Here is a 26,618-nt window from a genome sequence, read left to right on the forward strand (position 1 = left end):
TTTGGTAAACTATAGGTTCTTAAAGGATTAAACAGAATGTCCTTTGTTTCCTCATGAGACATAAAAACAGAAGTGCACTGTGGGGTATTAGGCTGCTTTCTTAATTCAGAAAATACTGAATCTGAAGAAGTATAGCACCATACAACGATGGATTAATTGTGGAAATCAAAGATGTATATACAGTTTTGTATGCTACCTTTGGTATTTAACTACATACAACACTGGGGTAAAAGTAGTTTCATAGCTACATTTCTGATGTTCCTGGACGAGAGGTAAAATTCACTGGACGACTTCAAGATCAGGCAAACAAATGCAAAACTCACAAATAATCCTGAATAAATTGAAAATTGTTTATTAAAGTGCTCTGGAAATATAGCATAATTTGTTTCAGAAACAATATTTAAAAAATGTAAAATTACAAAATGGGTATGTATAGGCTATAGAATGTCTACAAAACAAAGTTAAAAGTGATAAGCACTTGAAGAGATGAATTGACATAGAAACATCATAGGAATAAGGTCCTTCATCCAAAAAGACCCATAAAGATATCACACCGGGGAAGCCAATGTTTCTCATGATTTCAATGTAACAGTCATGGGTCTTAAAGCCTTAAAAACCAGCCAACAGATTAAGTCCCGACTGCGTTTACTTTAAGAGGGGATGCACTGTACTCTCTGAAAAGAGTAGTATAGTAACTATAGTAGTATATAAAGAGAAACAGATTTATTTTAAATGTATCCTTTCCAAACAACATCCCCTCAAGTGAAAGGACTGTTATTAAAACTTGAACAGACTCCACTACAAATTCCATTGTATAAGGACATTTCTGTTTTTCTACTTTGAAAAAATAAATAATGTAGTGAAGCTGACTTGTACTAAACTAATCATATACATAATATCAATGTACAAAAAGGTAGCAATGATACTGTAAACTGGTTAATAAACATTATCAAGCATCATGAAAATAAAGGAATGATAGATTTACTAGATTTAACTGGTCCTCTTGCAGGGTCTGGTTCCCTTGCATCCACTGCGTAGAAATATTTTTCCATAGGAGGAAATATCACTTGCCCATTAAACAAGCACATAGTACCTGGTACATTCATACACAATATCACTTGTTTTCCATAAGAATGAAGAAAACCCCTCACACCATATTATGCAGCCTGTATGTTGTCCAGTGTGTAGCTCAGTTGGTAGAGCATGGCACCAGGGGTTCTGGGTTCAATTCCCATGGGGTGCCAGTGCAAATACGCATGACTGTTTATCGCTCTGGATAACAGCATCTGCTAAATAAATGTAAATAATATTTCAGAGTTTATCAGACAGGTGAGTATTGCAGTCTTATCTGGTAAGGCAGGCTACTGCCTAGAACTGGTAGCAGCTAAATTCCTTCAATTTCCCAGCATTTAACAATAACAGTCTGACACCATAGGACAGGGCTGGGGAAACCCTGGTCTTTGAGTGCCAAAGGCACAGCAGGGTTCAAATTCTCCAGGCACTACACCAGCCATGACTCAATCTCAATAACTGATCTAATTATTCAACATAATTGATAAAAAACCACCTACTTGTCTTCCCAAATCTAAAGATGTTTTTATCAAAAAGCACCCTGACCCTTGGGGAGTAAAACCCTGTTGAATATTAATCGCTTTGATTTTGAACAATGGTATTACAATAGAATGTTGACCCAAATTAATGACATAGTAGATCTATGGCTTTATAGTAAAAGGCTATGAAGACATTTACATGTCTCCTTTCACCTGGAATGGACTTCAGTTTTTAATGTTTGGTTCATACTCTTTTGGTAATTCACAAGGTCAGACACGACGTGGTAGAAAAGGAAAAATTAAGATATGCAACATTAATGTACAGTTAACATATCAAGCTTCTCACATGGCTTGTCCTGCAGACAAACTGCAGAGAGAAGACTACTGAAGATCTGTTTATGCTACACCTGCACTAAGATGAAATATGATGAAAATATAAAAGCTATTATGATCTATCTAATGTTCAAGGCACAATCTATACATTTAGTTCATTATTGCTGAGTATACGGAATTCCTCTGCTATTCCTGAAGTAATAATACCTAATTTTCAGTTAGGGACAATATTAAACTTGGTTTTAGTCATTACAAAAAAATTATATCAACGTATTATCCCTAAGAATCATGGTTCATGATGATGAACGTCCCCACTATCAATATTTCTGATACGCAGTACGTGTTGTATGTTAAGGAGCTTGAGAGCCCCTCCGCATTCCTGTCTTCTGACCTAAACAAAAGAGTATTCATGGTTTAAAAGGAGCAGAGTTTTGTCCCTGACAGCCTGTACATTCCAATCAACACTGGACAAAGTGCTAAAACAGATCCCATTATGTCAAAGGGGTCAGCTGAAACAATCGTATTGCGAAGATTGCTATCATGGTTTTGATCTGTAGCTCTGAATGACTTGTGAAACATTTGAGGGCTGGCATAAAAAGGCCACTTCGATCACGTTTTTTTAAAAGGGTGTGACATTGTTAACAGTAAAGGATGATGAACCAAAACAAACTAATACCAATCATTTACAGAGTATGTTGGTTGGAAATTGACCTGATAGAATTCAACTGGAACGCACCCTGGAAAGGTATACTATGAGAATTTCACTAGAAAGCGAGATTTTTGGCCTCAGAACTCGTCTTCCTCAGAGCTGAGGTAGTTCTGCTTCTTCCTTACGTTCCAGTGTAAACATTGGGCCAGGCTCTCGAACCAGTCATTCACAGGGTCTCGGAAACAAATTGAGGGAACAGGGAAGCAGGAAGTAGTAATGGTAATGCTGGAGATAAAGAGAGAATGAAAACCAAACATCACAGTCAGTGAAGTAAGAGTGGAAGACAAATTAACAACGGATGACAAACAAGGAGTTCACTATTACTAGTGCATATCAATGACATGCTGTAAGCAGTTCAGCAACAACCAAGATAAATGTCTGTGTTTCCATAGAAAAAATCTGTACCGAACATCTTGTGGTGTGACATTCTTGAGTCCATGAAACAGAATGTGAAAATATGAGCATGTTTACAGTGCACTCACTAATGTTAGGGGCTTTTGGACAAGGGCATCTGCAAAATTACTTAAATGTATTTGGGGGGTTATAAGGTTACCCACCTGTCTCCATGGCAGATCTCTTGTCTTTTCCTCCCATCAAATGACACCCAGGCTGTATTCCTGGCCTCCCGTGACAGCATAATCTGAGCATGACGAGCAAAGCAAAAGAAAAAAATCCAAAGGAACAACTAGTCAATGATATAAGTCTTTATAAAAATGTTGTTTGTGAAATTGTGTCTTACAGGCAACTGTCTCGTTCATCACATTTGACCAATGAAATTGTATGTGTTCCAAACTGGTTATTTGTTAGATGGGTAATTTGCTGGTGTGCTGTTGTATGAAAATGTTTTCTAGAGAGGAGAAATACATAATAATGTTTTGTGGACAGAAGCAGTACATGGATAAGAGTTCATGTGTGTGTATATGAACGTGCATTTGAGAATTTACCTTAAGCTCCACCCCAGCTGGCACCACTATGGGTCTGAAAGACAGTGAGTGGGGGCAGATGGGGGTGATCATGATGGCCGGCACATTCGGGTGGATCATGGAGGCTCCGGCTGCCACTGCATAAGCTGTGCTGCCCGTGGGAGTGGACACTATCACACCTGAGACAACGCGCACACACACACGCGCACAAGTATTACTAAGTATACAAGAGAAATTCCATGTAACCTTAACACTAACCATTACCATAATCCTAACCATAACTTTGCCCAAATGCGATAACCCTAATCCGCAATGCCTACATTTAACCTATGCTAACCCTAATTGGAAGTTTCACCCTAAACCAGAAACTCTAGTTTTTCCTAGTAGGGATGTCCTCACATGGTAGATTATTCATGTTTTACTCACCTTCTGCAGACCTTTTGTCCCCAGGAGGTCAGTAAAACACACCCACACACACACTAATTTCAGAAGACCACTACCAACACTCATAAGCCTAACACAAACAAGCCTAAAAACACTGATGAAAGCAGTTCCAAAACAGTAAACTGTCCCCAAGAAAACAAAAATATGACCATCTCAGGAAGATCAGTTAAAATGTGGAAAGAAATATTAACGCAACTTTACTGAATTGCAGGTTATATAGGAAAATCAGTCAATAGGACTAAAGTTTAGGCCTTAATCTATGGATTCCCGATGACTGGGAATACAGATATCCATTTGTTGAACTAGATACTATACTTTGACATTTTCTTCAGTGGCCTGAAGAAAATGCATTTGTCTACTGAAGTCGGTTACGACATCAAACTGCAGTCAGGTAGAGACGGACCAATGGAAAATTTATCACGACTATGTACCTGATATGTTTTTTTTTTCCTTCAATAAATAGGTACAAATACCAAAACATAAAAAAAAAAAAAAAAGGCAAAAACAAAAAACGGCAAAATGGAGAATCAACTGCTTGTCTTTCCTTTTTTTATTGCAGCAAGAAAACCACACGGTCTCGAACGTAAGGAAACAATAACCTGTGAGGTGCAGAACTAAAATAGACAACATAATGACTAACTCAAAACAGGTGCGTGTGTGGGTGTGAGAGGTGCCATCATCTCCAGCCAGAGGAGGGACTGTCACAATTATGGGGTATTATGTGGAACTGTCGGCAAGAAAGTTGTATCTTATAAATGTTGTCTATAACAACAAAATACAGAGAAAGTAAAGGCATCAGAATACTTTGTGATGACAGGCGTTTAATAATACATTAGTAGATTGCTGTAAAATGTTTGCTTTCAGTCAAATTATTATTTTTGGTTAATATTTCAGAGTATGCATGTATTATCATTAGTTTGCTTTGGATCGTGAATAGCGTTTCTGTGATGCGTTACATTTGGGTATTGTTTCATTTTTTGTTTTCACTGGCTGGTAGACTTAAGCCAATTCCTATCATTCTAGATATTTCTTAAGACTTTCTTTTGGGCTAATAAAGGCCAGGTTTGACAGGCTGATGCACCAGGGACTTAACGAGTGACTCCGACTCAAGGTTTAGTGAATCGGCTATCTGATCTTTTTGTGTGAAACGTGTAAGTGTGGTATAATAGTTTGGTAGCCAGAAAAAGGCCCTTTAACCTAGCGTCAGCAGATTGAGGGGTTTACTACTCACCATCTCCCTGTACTGTGGTGATGAGGTGTCCGTCTAAGAAGAGGTCAACATTGGAAAGGTATGAGGACGGACCTCTGTCCACCACCACCTCATTTAGCACCTGTTGGAGACAAGCCAATTTATTAGTGGGACTCTACTGTATATGACAAAAGACCTGTCAACCTTGAATAATGTTTTAGTAGCACTTCAGCGCTGTATCACACCCCACACACTGCTCAAATTACAGGCAGATGCCTTGCTGATACTGGCTGATAGCTAAATGGGAATTGAAGACGACATACGTATACAGGCACCTCTAAAAAATAAAAATAAATGAGAAAAGGGCACTCTTGATAAAGTCGGAAAATAGACTGTGTAAAATAAACGTCACTGATAAGTTTTTTTGGGCAACCATCCAAAACAAGCGATTGGCATGGTGGAGTATAAATGCAGATTTGGTGTACTGTATTGGTGAACCCATGTTGCAGCCAAGATCGGAAGCGCTCCAACTTTGACCCTTAGATGTGGCTTCCTAAACCATCTTCCTCAAGGTGTGTGGTGGCAAGATTAAGTTGTGTCCTCTACCAGGCAGATTTATCACTGTTCTGCTGGTTTTGAACATTTAAACTGTTGCTCTATTAGTGGTAAGTGATAGGCACATATCTATGTTTTGAGCAATGTCTTTGTAACCACTGCCAACTTTGTCTCTTTTTTAGTTTTTAAGTGGTTTGCTTTTCCGATTGTGATAGATGACAAATGGATTTTATTTTAATGTGTATAACCTCATTTTGATAAAGCAGTGTAAAAAGAACCATGGAAGGCCACAATTTATTACCTTAAAGCTGAAATGTACTTTAAAAAAAAACCTGAATGTTCATGCAGATTATATTTTGACACCTATCTTTGGAATAACATTTATTTCTTGTTAAAATAAATTCTCTCAGCAATTGCCAATAATTTTAGAGATGCAAAATGCACTGTTTTGTCTGTCTTACATGATAGAATCAACTGTCACACCTAAAAAATCTTCTGAACCAAGGATTGGTTTAAAATTAGGGAGTTTTCAGCAGGGGGATTTCAGATGGATGATCATGTGACCACAATAGATCTGTAGGCTGTCTATTCATGATCAATCGTTGTTCTGATCCACAATGAAAATGACTGCATGGTCCTTCTGTGGATTAGTTCTCCTGCGAAGTTTAGGAACAGCCATATTTAGTAACTCTGTTTTTGTTTACGTGACCCCATTAGGGGAACAAGTGGTACCTCTGTTCAGTTTGCCAAATATTTCATCAATACCAGAAGGATATTGGTGTTGTATCTCTGCACTGTGGATCATTATTTTTGTTTCCTGAGGTGAAAAGACTTGTTTAATTACCCACCAACCCTGTAACTGACAGATTGTCACAACAATGAATCTTCCACTACAGTCACTGAAAAAATTTATAGAGGTGTCAAGACACAGAGGGTTATAGTGTTTATGCTTTGAGATAGCATTGCATTGTTCTCTTTTGGCTTAACATTGCATCAGTCCCATGTGAAGGAGAGAGAAATTGTGTGTGACCACAGTAAATCTGTCCCGGAAAAAATAAACACTGTCCTTGTTTATTATGTCAATAAATAGAAACATTCTACAGCAAATGTGACAAGTCCTGCTTAAGTAAGTAAGGGAATACAAATCTTTGTGACAAACTTCTTGAAATAAATACTGTAAGTAGGAAGTGACACAGGTGGTACATTTAAATATTGTTATGATTCCACTGGGATTTGTGGTTAGGTGAGTATTTATACTAACCCTGTGCCCACAGGAGGCCATTTTCCTAGTGACTGTTCAACACACGTCACAACAATAAGTTCCCAGTCCCTGAACTCCAAACTCAAATGTCATTTTCAAACAAAACACCCAGTGACCACAGAGAGAAGACAACACCCATCAGTCCTTTGACTGAAATGGGCCAAGTCACGACGGTGTTGAGCATACAATACTTACGTGACTTTCCCCTCAGGTGTATTGTGTGGTATTTGTGTAGTACCTGGTACTGCAAAGCTTTGCGGCTGCCCTCGCTGTCTCCGTTGCTCATGATGAGGATGCCTTTTTCATCCACCCGTGCCTTCTTCTCTCGGCTTTCCTTCACTACTCGCACCCGTAGGCGACTGCGCAGGATGATGGCCGTGTTACCTGCTCAGTGGACACACAGAAATAGACGCTAACGGGAGCTCAAGCTGAGCTGTGCGAATAACCACAATCTTACAAATAAGTACGTATGGCTCCTGTTTTTGAAACTGGACAAGGCTAAGGCTAAAGATCCAAAGAAATCTGAATGTACGTACCCTCAATGATTTGGGTGACCTGAGATTGGTACGTTTCAAAGCTGAATGGCGTGAGGAAGCCGAGAGAACCCAGGTGAAAGGCCATAACAGGCGGAACACTCTCCTGAAAAAAAATAAAACGTCTTTCTTTGCTCCACAAAGGAACAGTGTTGCTATCATGTAGCCTGGGAATGTGCCTTTCATAAAATGATTAATTTAATCACGGCAGCAGCATTTGATAAGAGTGCAGAAAGACATGCCCCGTAAGTATACTTCCTGAATTGACACAGGTCTGAAAACCAATCGGCTAACCTTAGGCCATCTGAAAGTGGGCTACATCATGGAATCATGATTTGAAAAGTATGAAGGAGCAAGATAACTATGTGACAGTATAAAGATAAAATTAACAACAATTCAGATACACGAAACATTCATAACCAGCAAACGGGACATTTAATTTATTTTTTTTACCAACCGGCTCAGGGATTAGAAGTACAGACCTTTTTTTACCGGCCCTACACCTTTGACGTCTATAAGTAGCTCCAGGGACATCCTATGGACATTTAAGGACTATGACACTTCCTCCTGATGTTCCAGGAACATACAAACAACTCATTGTTGTATGTCAGATAGCCTATTGGTCATCCTGTTCATTAAGAATAGAGCCTGTATCAAATATCATGTCAGGTGGAAGACGATTGCTGCATTTAGCTTTGTGTATTTGGTGTAAGTACTGAGCAAACTCCGTTTACTGCTGCTGAGTAATCAGATTTCTTTAAGAGCCATCAACCAATATATGTGACGCTATGTAACTGAGACTGAAAGTTGAGACATCTGTGTCATTGTTCTGTGAAGAAACAGTACATTGTAGTGGCCTTATTTTGTCCCCACAATGTGTTGCTGGGAAATGATCATGCTGTTTCATCAGCTTCTTGATATGCCACACCTGTCAGGGTGGGTTGTCTTGGCCAATGAGAAATGCTCTATATTGGGGATTAACCAAATTTCTGCACAATGTGAGAGGAAAAATATTATTTATTTCAGCTAATGAAACATGGGAGCAACACTTTACATGTAACTTCTCTGGTGTCTTTTAATACAATTCACATTATATTCAAAAAGGTTCAAATTAGTGTATGTTCACAATAGCAAGTAAAGTGAAAAATATAATAAAAGTATACCTGGAAGAGTGAAGATGCATAAAGTAAGGTCCCATCACCTCCAAGACAGATGATGAAGTCCACTCGATTGGAAATGTCATCAAGATCTGCAGTTATCATATCACACGTTAAGATAATGCCCATCTGAGACTATTGTGAAACTACTAAAGTGTTATACATTGAGAATTTTGTCTTTTTTGAGAATCTTGTCTTTTTTAAATCTTCCTCCACAATTTTGTGGTATCCAATTGAAGTTCCAACCTTGCCTCAACTCCCAAAGGGCACAGGATTGTTGAAAATCGCTATAGGCTTTCTCTGAGACATATCACACCACGCCAACGTGCTTCTTTTCACACTGCTCATCCAACTAGGAAGCGAGAATTAGGGGTGTGCCTATTTAAATGTATCAATGTTAAAACTAACTGAGATCCCTAATGTTAAGAAAAATCTGATTACACCAGTCGAGGGTATGTCTGGTGTGATTTCAGGAGAGACAGACAGCAACAAAGGCCGCAGGCCTTGTAAACTAATGTATTTGCTTGTTATTTATCTATTCTGAGTAAATAGTAGTTGTATTGTATTGAAAGCTAGCTACAATACAATGCAGCCACTAATAGAGACTACAAAATGTAACACTAAGCACTGCTAAATGTGACTGCATTTTCTATTCTGCAACTGCATTCATTATCTAAAGTGCAAGCCTACTGTACCGGTCTGGTGCTGTGTAATGTCCTTCTAATTTAACAGTCGGATGCGTAATTTTATATCATATGAAGGGTCTAACGTGAATTTAGTGTAGTGGATTTTGTTTGCTGTCGTTGTGATTGGACAAAAAAGTACATGTGCAAGTATAAGGCATTTAAAAAAATTAAGTGTCCATTTGTCAGATCCCTACCTTGAATGAGGTCACGCTTACTTGACAAACAACCTCAGTTAGCTTGCAGGCATAAAGACTAGTCATTGCTTTGATTGTGCACTTCAATACGCTATCCAGGTAGAATACTTTTGGACAACTGGCCCGATGACTGCTAGTGGTCACGTTACCTTCTCTGAAGGTACAGAACTTCTGGATGATGGTCCCAAAGCTCTCATCGCCCGCAATGGCTGGGTCTGCCAGAACCTTCTTCTCTACGTAAACAATCATGTTTTTATGCTAGAACAACACAAGTGTGAAGACATTATGTATTAGAAACATGTAATGCTAATGGTTTGAGATCACCCTTTCAAAACACTAATGGGTCGCAAGGATATTGTCTGTACAGTTCAAAAGCTGCATCACTTTTTACTGAGGTATAACAGTTCACAAACCCTTATTTCAATACATTAACTGTCATTAACAATTCTGTTTTCAGGAAGCTGTAAGGCTAGATATCCTCTGCACACTGTGAGCAACTGCAGAAATATGAAATACCTCAGTGAGGAACACACAGAGCTCTTTGAAAGGCTGCAAAAGACTGGCATCTTGGATCTTCTTGATGACAAGGACACTTTTGGGAGGCTTGTTCCATGTCAGTCTCTGACTGGCTGGATCCTGAATGTGCCTGGATAGTGACAAATACATGATCATATTTTTGCCTACTCGCAGCCTCAGAGTTCAGCAGGGTCAAAACAGAGATCAGTTATCTCACATTCCAACTAGGTTGAGCATTAACACATCCCTGAAAGGCTGCACGTATATATTTTGCTAAAATAACTGGTGTGATTCTAGGATTACCAAACAGCTAAGGTGCTGCCCAGACCAGGGTGGAGAGGGGGGTAGGTTCATAATTTGTCATGCACATTTTCAAAGTGTGTGGGGAACTGTGATGGTTTGGTGAGCATTCGGGATGCCTGGCTGCACTGGAACTTTGCGGTCAACCCCAACAGGATCGGTTAGTGGGGGCAGAGCACAACTGATTACACCCGTTGTTGTTTATAACACTTATGTCACTCCCCTTCAATCCGGGCCAGACTTGGGAGAGTGTTATGGAAATTTTGAACTAAGAGGAGGAACATTATTAGAAGGTACCTGAACAAGACAACAATACGATGAGTGCATATTTGCCAAGCTAATTTTGCTGTTATGATAGGGCCTTGGAAAAAGTAATAGAGCAGTTTCTTCCTGGTGAACTTGCCGTTTGTACAAGCTCCTCAAAGTATCGTAAACTCATAGAATTATTGAAAACATGAGTTTATGTTTAGATTTTAACAGACTGTTTGTTTTCTCCTTTTTGGTCTTACACGAGTGTGTTTACGGAGCTGTTATTGGATTTAGCTTAGGATAAATGGTCAAGATACATGTTTTTCCAGTTAGCCTGTGTCAGAATAGAAAGTTTCTGTTCTGTTTTGTGCCATTTATTTTGAATGAAATATGAAGAAGGAAAAGGACTCTTGCAAACTTCTCAGATTCAATTCTTCTATCCAGCTGTACCACTTGTTTGGAGTTCTGTGTGGTTGTTTCTGCCTTAAACAGTTACAGTTTACAATGTAATACTTCTCTATCAATTGTAAAAGAAGAAATCTCTCTTTCCCAACTTGATGTCCTATGATTTCCCACCCTGAACCACATAAAGAAAAGCTCAAATTGAAGATTCAGCTTTCTTTAAATAGCAATTACAAATATAAGCTAACTTTACCCTTTACTCACAAAAACATGTAAGTAATGTGCACACATGGTTTGTTTTCTTAAAGAGGCAATGTGGTGAATCCTCTATCACCTCACCCTCCTCTTCCCACACTGAACGAGACCAGAAAGGTATTAGCAAGTCCAAGGTGGTTTAGGGTGCTGGGGATATTTCTGCAAGTGTCTAAAGCAAGTATGAGTATACACTTCTTTCAGGAGGATAAAATGGCCTACTTATAATTTATCATTACAGTAAGTATGTGATCTGATAGCTTAATTAGACCATGATTACTCGGTGAGCTGGTTCCACATTCCCTGAACTCCAAACTCAAATGCCAGATTCAAAGAAAACCCTGCACAAACCAAATCTATACATCTTCAAACAAAGCAGCCCAAATGAAGGGGAACACCAGAGTTGTGCAAGATCACAGTTTAAGTTAGGGGATGATACACACTTGGTATGTTGAAATAGAAATTCGATTTTCAAGTCTTTATAAAGTGACACAACAATACATATATAACATTTTATGTATACAAAATAATAGTTTTTTTTGCCGGACTGCGGAACCGGCCTAGTAGAGTGAATGTCACTGACTGACTGACTGACTGATTGATTGACTGACTACCCCTTGTTAAATAGCGGACTACAGAACAACAGGTCCCGCGTTTGACTCCCACCACATCACATTATGCCTTAGGATCTGTTCAGGACAGACTAAAAACTTTGCTGTCCACAATCTTCAGTAGCTAAGTTATAGGAAGCCTAACAGGATAGATAAACACTTTGCTGGCTACACGATTCTCTTGTCTTTCACTTAAAGAAAAAGTCAGTTATCGTCACCTATATTGATAGATACTGTATCAATGTTATTCACGAATGTCTAATTTGCTATTAAAACGTTATAGATAAAAACTTTGCTGGCTACAGACTTCAGTAGCTACGTTATAGGAAGCCTAAAATAAAACAGTTCACTGTTATATTGCGACTATTTCTGGTAGATTTTCGAATTATGTATTAGGATTTGTTCAGGATAGACAGAAACTTCCCTAAATAACATAAAGCAATTATTTAAAATGACTATTTTTGGTGTTCTGAATTATGGATTAATGGAAAAACAAGAAATTAAATTTGGCTAAATATAAGCTAAAAAGAAGTGAAAGCAGTTCAGTATGTGAAGAACAGGCTAAATACTTTCGTACATAGCTACATACAGCTCCGGACAAAATTAAGAGACCACTGCACCTTTTTCTTCCCTTTCCAAAAAAGTCGAAAAGGAAGGATTTGAGTGAGGAACAGAAGGGTTAAAATTGAGAGACTACGCAAATTGAACGCTTCTGTTCCTCACTCAAAACGTTTTCAACTTATTTGGAAGGGAAAGAAAAAAGTGCAGTGGTCAAAATTTTTTCCAGAGCTGTATATTAATACATTAGTTAAGGCTTTGAAAAAAATTTAACTGGGATACGCATTCCTTGGTGTTGTCCAACACTGGACACCAATTTAGTGGATTATGTAGGTAACCTGACACACCCAAATCCCTGTGACTGTCATTCCAAAAAGAATATACTATCATGATCCTCCCCTCATGAGCCCAATAAGTGGGTTAACTCTATTGACATGATTCATAAGGAGTTTGGACCTGGGTTTTGCTTCGCTGCCCGGCTGCTCACAACAATAATCAAACGCAAAAATGTATTGATATAATGTTGTACAACAGTTGCTCAGTGCCTACTGTTTTTGCATTTCGTTTAATTAAGTTCACTGTGATATTTACATAACTGTTACAGCTTACACTCAATATTTATTTTGCCAGAAAGCTGTAATAGACTGTACCAGCTTAATTTCACCCTGTGTCTTTACTAACTTTTTGGATGCATCCTCCCCTCTTTTAACAGATTATTAAGTGCTCAATTATATCTACATCTACATTAAGGTAAATTATACCATGATAACCGAAAATCTTGGAATTGTATAAAATGACCATTTAGAAAGCCGTAAATATAATACCCTACCATCCCACTGTTAATTACCCCATTCATCTTAATGGTGAGAAATTAGCATGTGTCTGGGGTATGTTTGCATCCAAATGACACAGATACTAACATGCAGGTATAGCAGTATTTCAGGTCCTTACTATTGCTTACTAAATGCAACAGGAGGTCACAACTCTGACACAATCTGTACAATTTACTGCTAACAAAAGAGGAAAGCTTAATGTGTGTGTGTGTGTGTGTGTGTGTGTGTGTGTGTGTGAGAGTGAGTGAGAAACAAGAATATTCTCACCATTTACACGGAGCTTGCTGTTGCACAAACTGGTTGAATTTCATGGTTGTCTGCATGTGACGCTTTTTCAAGAGATAGGAGGAGAGGACACAGACTGTGGTTTTGACTAGCTACCTGCCCTTTAGAGAACATTTCCACCATCTAAGCAGCAAAACAACACATTCTACTATGTAAAATGCAGGAGTGGCTCAATCATTCTTCAAGTCAATGTACCAATAAAAGCACCTCACCACTCAAGACAAATTCTTCTGATAACCTTGCAATGAGCTGCCTTCAAAATATATCCCTTATTAAACCACCAGGAAAGTCAAAGTAGTCATATATTTTTCCACAAAACATCATATCTCAAAATCTCTATTCTGTACTCTGCCTGTAACCCAAACCTCTCTTTTCGTCTTAAGACAAATCGCCAGCCCCGCCCTCAACCACTAGAGAGCACCTCCTCTAAGGAAAATTACTTGCTCATTGATTGGTTGTTTTATTTCAGAGAACAATGTTCAGTGGATCTCCCCACAGTACAGGTACCTTCAACTGAAGAAATCCCATAATTGAACTGTTACAGATGATTTACAATTCCTTGATGATGAATAAATAATATGAATTGTTGTTTGTTTCATAATATATATATATAACTATAAAAAAATATTATGAGATGAAAGGTTTTTCCAAGGGAACAGAGTAATAACAAAGACCCTTTCAACCACTCCATACTACTTCCTCAAAATATAAGTAGAATCCATTAAATTAATTTAAAAAGACTAATCACATTTGCTATTAAAACAAAATGTTAACACATTTAGTTAAATAACACAGCAATTGTAAAACAACTGTCTTACACACACACATGCAATTTGGCTTGGGTTGTTTCATGACAACACCCTCTACAGACAAGGAAATGGCATTCTCGTATAGTTGGTTTCCTGGTTGCTATCGGGCAAATAAGACAAGGAAAAATGTACAGTCACATCTGTAATTCAGCCTGGATACGGTTTGCTAAATGAAAAATGTAAATACAAATGTAAGGTGTTATTGCCTAAAGCATTTAATGACTGATTAATACTAGAACCAACAACAACAGCTTTTGAAAGCTGTGTGAATTCCAAAATAAATATCTCTAATTTTTGTAAACCAATGTGTACCACTACCCTGGAACTACTCTAAATACTAGTAATTATACACATCGTTACAATTTAGAAACAACAAAAACAGGGCTCTAGTCTGCAACACTTTGCTGTACAAGTACCACATTTCATTAACCTCACAATTACAATTTGCATATTATACCCGGTCAGTTCTCACCCAAATCAAAGCTTGTCATTTAGAATTTGTCAAAAGGCATTGCATGATCCTCACGAGTCCCTTTAAAACAGCGGTCTGCACGGCCGGGAGTGGGTTGCTGTAATAAGCAAGCTGCTCAGCCTCATGCACTCAGAAACCTCTCTCTCCCAAGTCCAGTTTCTTCTTGCTGTTTATGTTATTTCAGCATGCTACCACTGCCTACATACCCAAAATATTATTTGAAAGCAATAAAATTCCACCATGCTTCTTAACATGAATCTATTTGTAATATTTAAAACCCACATTGCCAGCTCTAGCCTTTTTTGGCCCCCTCTTCTATATCTATTGGGGATCGGCCATTTACACCTAGAACCGGTCCTGTTAGAACCCAACAAGCATGCTTGCTTTAAGTCCCATGCATTTACATTATGTGAACAGCATGAATTACTTCAGCACACACTAGGTGGAAGCTTCAGGATTGTGAATGGTTGAGTGCAAGAACCATGTTTCTGTCAATAAAAAACACACTCACGGGTGGGTATCATTCACCCATCCATGAGTGTGTTTGTTATATTATATATGTATAAAGGCATGCTGGGAAATATGTACATTTTACAGAATCAACTTAAAAAATTCAGGTGAAACATAATTTATTTACATTGGGTCAACTGATAAAAAATCATTATCTAAATATTTTTAGGCTTGATCAATGTTATATTTTTTTTCAGTGTACTTGCCATCATTTGGGATTTGTCTTACATCATCCTAAAACCTACTCTGTAATTACAGTGTAAATACATATTACAACAGGTTTTGAGATAGTCCGCCAGTTGGGGGATTCATAAATGTTATGCTCTCTCTAAAAGTGATCCAAATTTCTTCCGCCTAGCTTGCTTGTCTAAGACCAAGCAGTGTTCATATTCACTGTATGGTGGAGTGTCTGCACGTTACCATACGTATTTAATTAGAATACCTATTTAGCAATTCCTCTATAATATCCAGAAATGTGCTAATGCATCCGTATTCTTTCATCAAGTGAAAGTTGAGTAATTAGAAGCATTTTACGATTACACATTGCATAATTATCTACTGCATGTAAAACCATGAACTAACACAAAAGTGTGGCCAAACACGATCCAAGTGTAATTCTAAAACATTTGATTGCAACTTACATGACTGCCTGTGGATTCTGCAGCATACATGCTTTTGGTCCAAAAGTGGTCACAGGACTTGGTCCATGCAGAGACTGATTTCTCCTGAAACAATAAATTACAGACAAAAATACATGTTCACTGGTTCCAAACTTTTGTCTCAAAACGACCAGAAAATAATACAGTAGTGTTGAGGATGTTATTGTAGTAAAAGAGAAAAAACAACAAAAAAATAATACAGTAGTGTTGGTGATGTCATTGTAGTAAAACAGAAAAAAACAAAAAAATATAAAACTATTTAGTAACAGAAATAATAATTAAGAGAAAAGTAAAAAACCATAATTCATTGTAATGAGAGATTTGATCAGGGTTGTAACAGCTTTGCAGGGTTGTGTACATTACATAACATATATCGTAACAACACAAATGTAACCACAGTGACCTTTATACATTAATTGTTGTTAATGATTAACCTTTAAACTGACAATTCCAGACCTTCTTCCTCTTTCTTCTGCTTCCTGCTTCCTTCTAGACAACTGATGAATACACTTTGTCTCACTTGGTTTGGCACAGGTTTTTTCCAGGTCAGACCATAAAGCCAAGTCATCTTAGGTGTTACTAGATTACCCTTTGTTTCCTTTCCCCTAGGGATTCATTGAAATGTATTTCCTGTATCTTAGAAATATATATACACACACACACACACACACACACACACACACACACACACACACACACACACACACACACACACACACACACACACACACACACACACACACACACACACACACACACACACACACACACACACACACACACACACACACACACACACACACACACACACACACACACACACACACACACACACACAAGTTTGTATGGCTATCCTCATGGGGACCAGAAAATAGAAATTGCATGCTCACTTACCCTAATCTTAACCCTAACCATAACCATAACCCTTACCCAAACCTCAACCTAAATAATGTAACATTTATGCCTTAACTTTACCTAGATGTAATGCCTTACCTTAACCCTAAACTTAACTCTAAAATGAATTGTATGTTTGACCCTAAACCTAAACCCTGAGCCGGAAATTGACTTTTGCCTCACGGGGACCGGCAAAAGGTCCCCATGAGTCAAATTTTTTCTGGTTTTACTATACTCATGGGGACATTTGGTCCCCATGAGTATAGTTAGACCTTAAACACTCACGCATGCACACGCACACACATATTTATAAGATACAGGAAATACATTTCAACTCCTTGGTAATTTGTTTTAAATGTTTTAATTATCTACAGTGGATATAAAAAGTCTACAAACCCCTGTAAAAATGACTGGTTTTTTTGATGTAAAAGAATGAGACAAAGATAAATGTCAGAAATTTTTCCACTTTTCATGTGACCTATAATGTGAACAATTCACATGCTAAATAGGTGAGTAACAGTATGGCAGATCAGTTTTTGTGTAATTTGGCAAAAGGATGCAACACTAATCTAGAAATGATCAAAAATAAAATTAAGTGCAATATGTAAACATGGCAAAAACATTGTTTTACAATAATATGGTGTTTGCAGAAATAGGTTGGAGGGGGACATTTGTAATTTGTCAAAAGCAACCTCGAATGTGCTGAAACGTTCTATTCTACACCACAAAGTATGGCCACATATCCCCAGCTATACACGCCCACTGCTCTTGTAATTTCTTTGCCCCAAAAGACTGCTTTAGTGCTGCATAAATGCATTGGTGAGATATTGTGAAGTTGTGTAGTTTTGGCTCATAAGTTTGCATACCCTGGCTGAAATTGTGAGATGTTGGCATTCATTTTGAAAATATGACTGATAATGCAAAAAAACTGTCTTTTATTTAAGGATAGTGATCATATGAAGCCATTTATTATCACACAGTTGTTTGGCTCATTTTCAACATCATAATGATAACAGAAATCACCCAAATGGCCCTGATCAAAGGTTTACATATCCTTGAATGTTTGGCCTTGTTACAGACACAAGGTGACACACAGAGGTGAAAATAATAGTTAAAGGTGAATTTCCCACACCTGTGGTTTTTTAAATGCAATTAGTGTCTGTGTATAAATAGTCAATGCGTTTGTTAGCTCACACATGGATGCACTGAGCAGGCTAGATACTGAGCCATGGGGAGCAGAAAATAACTGTCAAAAAACCTGTGTAACAAGATAATGGAACTTTATAAAGATGGAAAGGGATATATAAAGATATTCAAAGACTTGCAAACGCCAGTCAGTACTGTTCAATCACTTATTAACAAGTGGAAAATTCAGGGATCTCTTGATACCAAGCCAAGGTCAGGTAGACCAAGAAAGATTTCAGCCAAAACTGCCAGAAGAATTGTTCGGGATACAAAGAAAAACCCACAGGTAACCTCAGGAGAAATGCAGGGTGCTCTGGAAAAAGACGGTGTGGTTGTTTCAAAGAGCACAATACGACGATACTTCAAAAAAATTAGCTGCATGGTCGAGTTGCAGGAAAGAAGCCTTTACTGCGCCAATGCCACAAAAAAGCCTGGTTATAATATGCCGAACAACACCTTGACACACCTCACAGCTTCTGGCACACCGTAATTTGGAGTGACGAGACCAAAAGAGCTTTATAGTCACAAGGCCTATTGTGAACAGAATACCACCCCCACTGTGAAGCATGGTTGAGGCTCAATTATGTTTTGGGAGTGTGTGGGCACAGGGAATACAGCACAGGGAATACAGCACATTATCATTAAATACTGGCAGACAATATGCATTCTTATGCACGAAAGCTGCGCATGGGACGTAGACCCTCCAGCCGAAAAAGGTGAAGATTCTAGAGTGGCCATCATAGTCTCCTGACCTTAATATCAAACATGTGGTTCATGCAAGATGACCAAAGACTTTGCATGACCTGGAGGCCTTTTGCCAAGACGAATGGGCAGCTATACCACCTGCAAGAATCCGGGGCCTCATAGACAATGATTACAAAAGACTGCATGCTGTCATTGATGCTAAAGGGGGCGATACACAGTATTAAGGGTATGCAGACTTTTGAACAGGGTCAGTAAATTGTTTCCTTTGTTGCCATGTTTTGTTTTGTTTCTGTTATGACCTACAGTTGAATGTGAATCCCATAAGAAATAAAAGACGTATTTTGCCTGCTCACTTATGTTTTCTTTACAAATGGTACATATATAATTTCTGCATTCGTCATAAAAAAACTAACCAAAACAATTGACCAAATCCTTAACCCAAACCTCACATTGAGACCAAACGGCTACTTTTATATTCCAATTTTGACAATCTGACTGTAGAAACTGTGTCTGAAGTTAATCAGTATGTGACTTTAGAAGCTAGTGACTTTCTAAGACTTAGCTAGTCTTTGATTTGGTTATCATTTGTCATTATTTCTGAAACAATATTTTCCAGGGGTAGCAGTCACAATTATGATATTTTAGTTGACAATTAATGTGATTAACATTTTTTATATTGTAAACGTTATGCCACTACTATAGTGATAGCCTAATACTATTGTAAAAATGTATGTTGTGGATCTGGAGATGACAATTAAGTTTTCCAACACATCGTGACATTTCACTTCTCGCTTTGATGCAAATATTATAGATTAGATACAACTTTAGTGTCATTGAACAAGTAGAAGTAAGGTACAATGAAGTGCAGTTATTTATACTTCCTAACGTAGCAAAGCGTGTTTCAACGCTCTGTTGATTAATTAAAATGAAAAATGTACGAGGAAGATAATTTTTCTCCAAACATTAATATGCAATGGGACAACAGATATTTCTATCCATGCATTTCAATGCACATTATCTAATTAGTAAATATGGATAGAAATGACAACATCGACTTACATAAGTAAAAATATTTTTAACATGCTTAAGTGTGTTTTCTTTTGTCAATCAGAGATGATGTGATAAATAGCTGACTGAAATGCGTTTTGTCTAATAAATAATAAATGTTTCGGAATTACATAACATTGCATTCCAAAACAATTCTAAACTAAGTTTAAACACACTGAAATGAAATGACACACTGAAAAGCAATTGACTTTCAGTAAATTTCAGCCTAAATCTTTATGCAGAGCTGTCAAAGGTTCTTCTGCACCCCAGGGCGAGACATCCAAATTGATGGAAACTGACATGAGTATGGTAGGCGTATTTGTTGAGATGTTGAGATTACGTTGGAGTTAAAATCCCTTTTTCAGATTGGAAACATGATTTTGGAATCAAAATATTGTGCAAAAAGATTGTTGTCACAAAGTAATTGTGATCTGGCTCAATTAATCAGGATCAGGCAAATATGTAATTACTTCAACAACCCTAGTAGCCCCACAATCAACGTTCGACCTCAAGAACCAAATACTGTTTTGCCTGCCTCCTAACCTTCAACCTCTCTGGCTTAGTCGTACCTGCCTGGGATATTCGCCTATTGGTGTAGGGATGCACCGATATGAACGTTACTGGATGATGATGATCCTTCCAATTTCAACAAATGCAAAATCTGCTGTGCAAAATTATTATTCTAAATCTTTCCAATCGGCCTGAAATAATCTGACATTTTAAAGCAATTGCTTGCAGATATACGTGTGCATCCCTACCTCCTAGCATGACAAGGAAACAGTCTAGGGACCAGTTTTTAAGAAGTGACCAACTTGGACCTAGCCTAATGGATAAGATGAAATAGGACATACTAACAATGATGGATAAACAGGCCCAACGAGACAATGAACAGGACCTGACAATGGTTGTCAAAATAATCTAAATACATTTGTTTCAGAATAAAAGGGAGAATAAATTCTAAATGGAAGTAAACTTATGTTTATATTTTTGGGGTAAAGTTGGCTTTCTATTTTTTCTAAACAATTGAGAAGCCTCATTTATAAGTCTTCCATTAGATGTTGTTTTCGTCAAAACAGAGGTGTCAACCAAGCTGTGATGTACTCATTATTATGTAATAGATCATTTTCAAAAGTAATAATATAATCTATTATAATTTAAAAAATAACAACAACAGCGGTGACCATTTGCGTTGCAAGTGCTTGTTAATTTCTAATCAAAATTCAGAGCCAGGGTAAGCTTAAACAAAATACAGACCTTATTTAAAGCTTTCTAAAATTCCTATATGGAAAAATCAATAGTGCAACGTGAAAAGAACCACTATCACATTTTGGCGCTAAGTTTTATGGGGATTCTGAGGCGTCAACTATTTCAGTGTATTAGGTCTTTGATATGAATATATTGTAAGGTGTTTCCGTTGTTTTCTTCACCCCTCTTTTATTTGCTCTGAATTCTTTACACCTCTAAGTCCTTATGTACAGATGCATTTAGACCAGCCTGGTTTGCAGCAGTGAAAAACTCACATTTTTCTTACTAAATAAAATTCCAGCAAATGTATCAACCAGGAGGCACAGGTTTCATTATACATGAGTGGGACTTAATGAAAATGGCCTTTACATAAGTAGCTGCATTTGACATTTCAACCTTATGTGGGTCTTATATATCAAACATAGCCATCTGGTTCTGCAGGCATCATTGCAGCTCAAACTGTTCATGTCATGTCTTGCATTTTAGCAGGATCAGATGATGTCTGTGAGAAGGTCCTTGTCATAGCAGGATCAGGGAGATCAAGGAGATCAGGGAGAAAAGGTCAACCGTGGAGCTGAGGTGAAATGTTGTCATTAAAGGTGGATAACTTAAATAAAATTAGTTATGTGTAGCACATATCTTGAATGTTCATATTTATTAGCAGAACCAGAAGGATATTGAGTCAACCAGTGTAGAGGGTTGTGGTGGAGCTTGGGAGGTGAGGTTGTGAAATTCAAGTATAGTGCAGACAAAATGTACATGTGGATCATGTAAGGACAGCTTACAGGACGGCATCACCAAACTACACCAATGTTTGTCCCCCTCCCATTTGAAATCAAACCTCTGCTCCTGGAATAAACACTGGGATTGTGTTAGGGATGGAAGGCTAATTATCTGAAAGCGTCCACCTGGTCTGATGCTGCTAGCCAAGATTGCTGTCGCACCTTTAAGGGCACCCTCTGGACAGTCAAGTCATGTGAATCGCGTTAGCGAATCCTATTAATTGTCTGGTTCTAAAAGTTCACCATCTGCTACTACACTACAGACTCCAGACAAACATTCACTCACTGTGTGTGTGAATCCTAAGCAGATGATCATTCACTGTTCTATTTAGTAAGGCTGAGCAGAGAGTTAAAATCACACACACTCCCTCCATCACTACTGAACATCCACAGCGGGCAAATTAATTTGACATGAGATTTCCAGTAAAGGCCTGCTCGGTCTTGAGGGACTGTACCGTCTGTCATGTTAGTGATGGTGCAATGGCAAACCACAGTCATGTCATAATAGGATGACAATCTCAAACGAGCAAAGAACAGACTAGCACAGAACAGACTAGCACATACACAGAGATAGATTAAATTAATCTCTCTCAACCAACTGTCAGGTTGCCACCATACAACAGATAACCTATTCTCAATATTAAATTAAGTAGAAACAGTGTTTTTGTCAACACAGATCACTTTATAGTGATTTATTAATGGAGTGGTTCGAGCCCTAAATGCTGATTGTCTGAAAGTTGTGGTATATCAAACAGTACCAGGTGTCTCGAAGAAAGATACATTGTTACTGTTTTTATTAAATTGTTATACGGTTTATAATAGCAATAAGACACCTCTGGGGTTTGTTACACTGCTGATATACAGGGAATGGAGAAAATTATGGAAACACCCTACAATATATTAATATCAAAGACCTAATACACTGAAATAGTTGACGCCTCATAATCCCCATAAAACATAGCAGCAAAATGTGAAGCAAAAATATATTTGCTTATCTTTATCCAATATTGACAAAAGTCAACTCCATTAAATATAAGGGATGAAGGAGGTGGAAAACAACTTTCCACTTGGTGCTCCAGAAAGTCCAATAAAGGTTCAATGATGTTCAGATCCGATGATTGAGGAGGCCAGGGAAAGCATTTGACTTCACCTTGGTGTTCACGTGACAAGTTATAGGAAAAACATAAGGTGTCTCAGTAAGATGCTGGGCCACTACAAGCTGCCTGAAGAGCTTCAGGTCGCATTGGCATATACTCTATGGAATACCATTCTTGCAAAAAATATTCCCTCATATAGTGTTTTCATAACGGTGGTAGAGAGCTCTGACTAACACGTCGCTCCAAAATCTCCCATAGGTTTTCAACTGGGTTGAGACCAGGTGACTGCAAAGGCCATAGCATGTGATTCACATCATTTTCAAACTCATCAAACCATTCAGTGACACCTCGTACCCAGTGGATGGGGTCTTGACATCTTGGAACAGACCCAATATTGAAGCCTCTTTCAAAGTCCCTTAGAGCCATTACTCTTGCCATATTGATCCTAAATCAAGGTCAACTGGGCCTGGTCAGCCTTTTTATACATCCCATGCAGAATGATAGGATGTTAATTGATTAATTGTATCATGCAGTACACCTGTATGAAAGCAATCAGCATGAAAACTGTGTCACAATACAGTACCTGTAGTCACCAGCAGTGGCAGACGAAGTGCTTAGGCTGCGGTTCTTTCTGGTGCGGATTGCCATGCCACGGGCAGGGGTCTCCCCACCATCACAGGGAGAGCAGCAGAAGGGGAGAGCCTCCATTCCAACTTGCTCTCCAGTTTCCATCTCAGCTTACAGTCTGATAAGTAAAAATGCAGCCCAATACAAGGGGGTACAAATGTAAGCTTCAGGTCTACAGTCACCAAGGCAGTGTCATTTAATGCTACTGTGGAAACCCAGACTGCATTATGTGTTGTCTGGGTGTCTATTCAATTGTTTAGTATTGGGATAAAGTTGACAGGTACTTCAAATGATCCAGTGGCTAGTATAGAATTCAAGGTAATCAGTACTAATACACTCACCTAAAGGATTATTAGGAACACCTGTACAATTTCTCATTAATGCAATTATCTAATCAACCGATCACATGGCAGTTGCTTCAATGCATTTAGGGGTGTGGTCCTGGTCAAGACAATCTCCTGAACACCAAACTGAATGTCAGAATGGGAAGGAAAGGTGATTTAAGCAATTCTGAGCGTGGCATGGTTGTTGGTGCCAGACGGGCCGGTCTGAGTATTTCACAATCTGCTCAGTTACTGGGATTTTCACGCACAACCATTTCTAGGGTTTACAAAGAATGGTGTGAAAAGGGAAAAACATCCAGTATGCGGCAGTCCTGTGGGCGAAAATGCCTTGTTGATGCTAGAGGTCAGAGGAGAATGGGGCGACTGATTCAAGCTGATAGAAGAGCAACTTTGACTGAAATAACCAGTCATTACAACCGAGGTATGCAGCAAAGCATTTGTGAAGCCACAACACGCACAACCTTGAGGCGGATGGGCTACAACAGCAGAAGAACCCACCGGGTACCACTCATCTCCACTATAAATAGGAAAAAGAGGCTACAATTTGCACAAGCTCACCAGAATTGGACAGTTGAAAACTGGAAGAATGTTGCCTGGTCTGATGATTCTCGATTTCTGTTGAGACATTCAGATGGTAGAGTCAGAATTTGGCGTAAACAGAATGAGAACATGGATCCATCATGTCTTGTTACCACTGTGCAGGCTGGTGGTGGTGGTGTAATGGTGTGGGGTATGTTTTCTTGGCACACTTTAGGCCCCTTAGTGCCAATTGGGCATCGTTTAAATGCCACGGCCTACCTGAGCATTGTTTCTGACCATGTCCATCCCTTTATGACCACCATGTACCCATCCTCTGATGGCTACTTCCAGCAGGATAATGCACTATGTCACAAAGCTCGAATCATTTCAAACTGGATTCTTGAACATGACAATGAGTTCACTGTACTGAAATGGCCCCCACAGTCACCAGATCTGAACCCAATAGAGCATCTTTGGGATGTGGTGGAACGGGAGTTTCATGCCCTGGATGTGCATCCCACAAATCTCCATCAACTACAAGATGCTATCCTATCAATATGGGCCAACATTTCTAAAGAATGCTTTCAGCACCTTGTTGAATCAATGCCACGTAGAATTAAGGCAGTTCTGAAGGCAAAGGGGGGTCAAACACAGTATTAGTATGGTGTTCCTAATAATCCTTTAGGTGAGTGTACATCTGGTATAATATCCAGCATATGATTCTCGTCAGTGGCACATGAAAACATCTAAAGACATTAGGCTGGCATCTGCCTGTATGCAGGCTCAATTAATCGCACAGAACCATTCTGCAGATTACATTAACTACAAATGTAGACTTACGTACCTGATTAAGCAAATATTATATGGTAACTCGTTCCTAATTATTAACCCTTGTCATTTCACTCGGTTTCTGTGAGGTCGTAATATTACCCGTTACTTTATCTAGCCACAGTACTAGTCTAAGAGACCAACTACTGTAATAGTCTGACACTTGCTCTGTGCATTGCAGGGGTAAAAGCATTTAATCCAAAGTTAGCTGAGTAGCTAACTAGTATCAGTAGCAACACAACAAATTAGTTAAGATAACGTTAGAGCAGATTATTGGTGAAGTAATAGTGCAGCATACCATTCAGTATCTAGCTAGCTGTTACAGATATGATACGCTAACAACGTAAATTATACTGTAACTGTAAATGCTAGTTTAAACAGAAAGCCAGGCTAGCTGTCGAAGCTAACTTTAAAGTTCAAGCTAGCCAACTGCCGGCGTTAAGGTAGAACAAAACATAAACGCCTTAATGGTAGTCTACCTTAGCAAGTTTTGGATTTGCCACGAAGAATATTGGCGGCACTGGTGTCAAATCAGAGCTTCTTCATAGTGTTCTTTAGAATTGGTTCTACTAGACAAGCTTCATACACGGTAAAACTGCTAACCAGTGTAGCCGGTTTGGATACACAAGATGTTAACAGCAGATCGCTAACTAGCCTTCTGTGCACCCTGGCTGACAGCCTGTCAAACTACACAACTGTAACGTCTGACGTTTCCTAATTGTACTGTAATTACTGACGTCATCTTGCCTACACTGTCTATCCTGGGTCTGGAGCCACATACCAGGTTCATCTCTTTAGTCCAGTTAACGTTATGACTGTTAACGTTATCCTTAACCATTTGCAAAAATATTTTAAATCGATATAGCTAGCTATAGCAATACATTCCTAAAACCCATGGCAAATTTACTGTATGAATCAGAGTACCCCAGCAGGCAAACAGTAAGTTTCTACTTCCAGGTCAGGGATTATTTGTATTCTTCAAAATAAGAGTTGTCTGTCTTTGTAAATCAATAATTTCGGCGAAATGTACACAGTTGATATATTTTGTACAAATAATTATTTCTTATTGGGATTTAAAATACTACCAGTATAGTCATGTACAACTAAAGTAATAATTTTAAACTGAATGAAATCAAAAATAAATGCATTGGATGAACAACAGCTTGTTGTTCATCCAAGACCACACTTTCAAAAACAAAAGTGCAACAGCTCAGGACTTCTGAATTAAAATAGACCTTAATGAGTATCATAGAATATTGACAATCACAAAAGCCAGGCCCTTCTGCAGATATGCCCAACGTTCTAAGGCCTGGACCATGACTTTTATTCAGTAGCATCTTACATAATGTGTTCTA

The 26,618-nt window shown here is 38.4% G+C and overlaps 1 protein-coding gene across 6 annotated transcripts; it reads right to left on the bottom strand.

Moving 5' to 3' along the window:
* Positions 1 to 336: 336 nt before the first annotated feature.
* nadka (NAD kinase a) lies at positions 337 to 26,184 on the bottom strand. 6 transcript variants are annotated; one of them, XM_020052018.2, is made up of 14 exons: positions 25,743 to 26,022; positions 24,475 to 24,531; positions 23,529 to 23,690; positions 15,973 to 16,056; positions 10,051 to 10,180; positions 9,684 to 9,792; positions 8,661 to 8,746; positions 7,501 to 7,603; positions 7,203 to 7,348; positions 5,191 to 5,290; positions 3,537 to 3,694; positions 3,150 to 3,232; positions 2,718 to 2,817; positions 337 to 1,286 (listed from the first exon to the last, which is right to left on the bottom strand). In XM_020052018.2, exons 3-14 carry the CDS (start codon positions 23,675 to 23,677, stop codon positions 1,158 to 1,160), a joined length of 1,377 nt encoding a protein of 458 aa, XP_019907577.1. In that variant the 5' UTR covers positions 23,678 to 23,690; positions 24,475 to 24,531; positions 25,743 to 26,022; the 3' UTR covers positions 337 to 1,157. The 6 variants fall into 6 exon arrangements, with proteins under 6 accessions (XP_019907577.1, XP_019907574.1, XP_019907576.1 ...); XM_020052015.2 differs by having other exon boundaries at positions 337 to 1,289; XM_020052017.2 differs by lacking the exons at positions 24,475 to 24,531; positions 25,743 to 26,022 and adding an exon at positions 26,045 to 26,184 and having other exon boundaries at positions 337 to 1,289.
* Between the last annotated feature and the right edge of the window lie 434 nt (positions 26,185 to 26,618).

Source organism: Esox lucius, chromosome 12 (assembly GCF_011004845.1).
Source record: "Esox lucius isolate fEsoLuc1 chromosome 12, fEsoLuc1.pri, whole genome shotgun sequence".
In the NCBI taxonomy this organism is placed as follows: Eukaryota; Metazoa; Chordata; class Actinopteri; order Esociformes; family Esocidae; genus Esox; species Esox lucius.

Coding starts and splice junctions, on each gene's coding strand:
- nadka (XM_020052017.2), bottom strand. CDS start 23,677: ATGGAAACTGGAGAGCAAGTTGGAATGGAGGCTCTCCCCTTCTGCTGC. Junction 3,695..5,190: donor CACCACAGTACAGGGAGATG/GTGAGTAGTAAA, acceptor GCGTTGTCTCAG/GTGTGATAGTGTCCACTCCC. Junction 1,290..2,717: donor CCCAATGTTTACACTGGAAC/GTAAGGAAGAAG, acceptor ACATTTATTTAG/CAGATGCTGTTATCCAGAGC.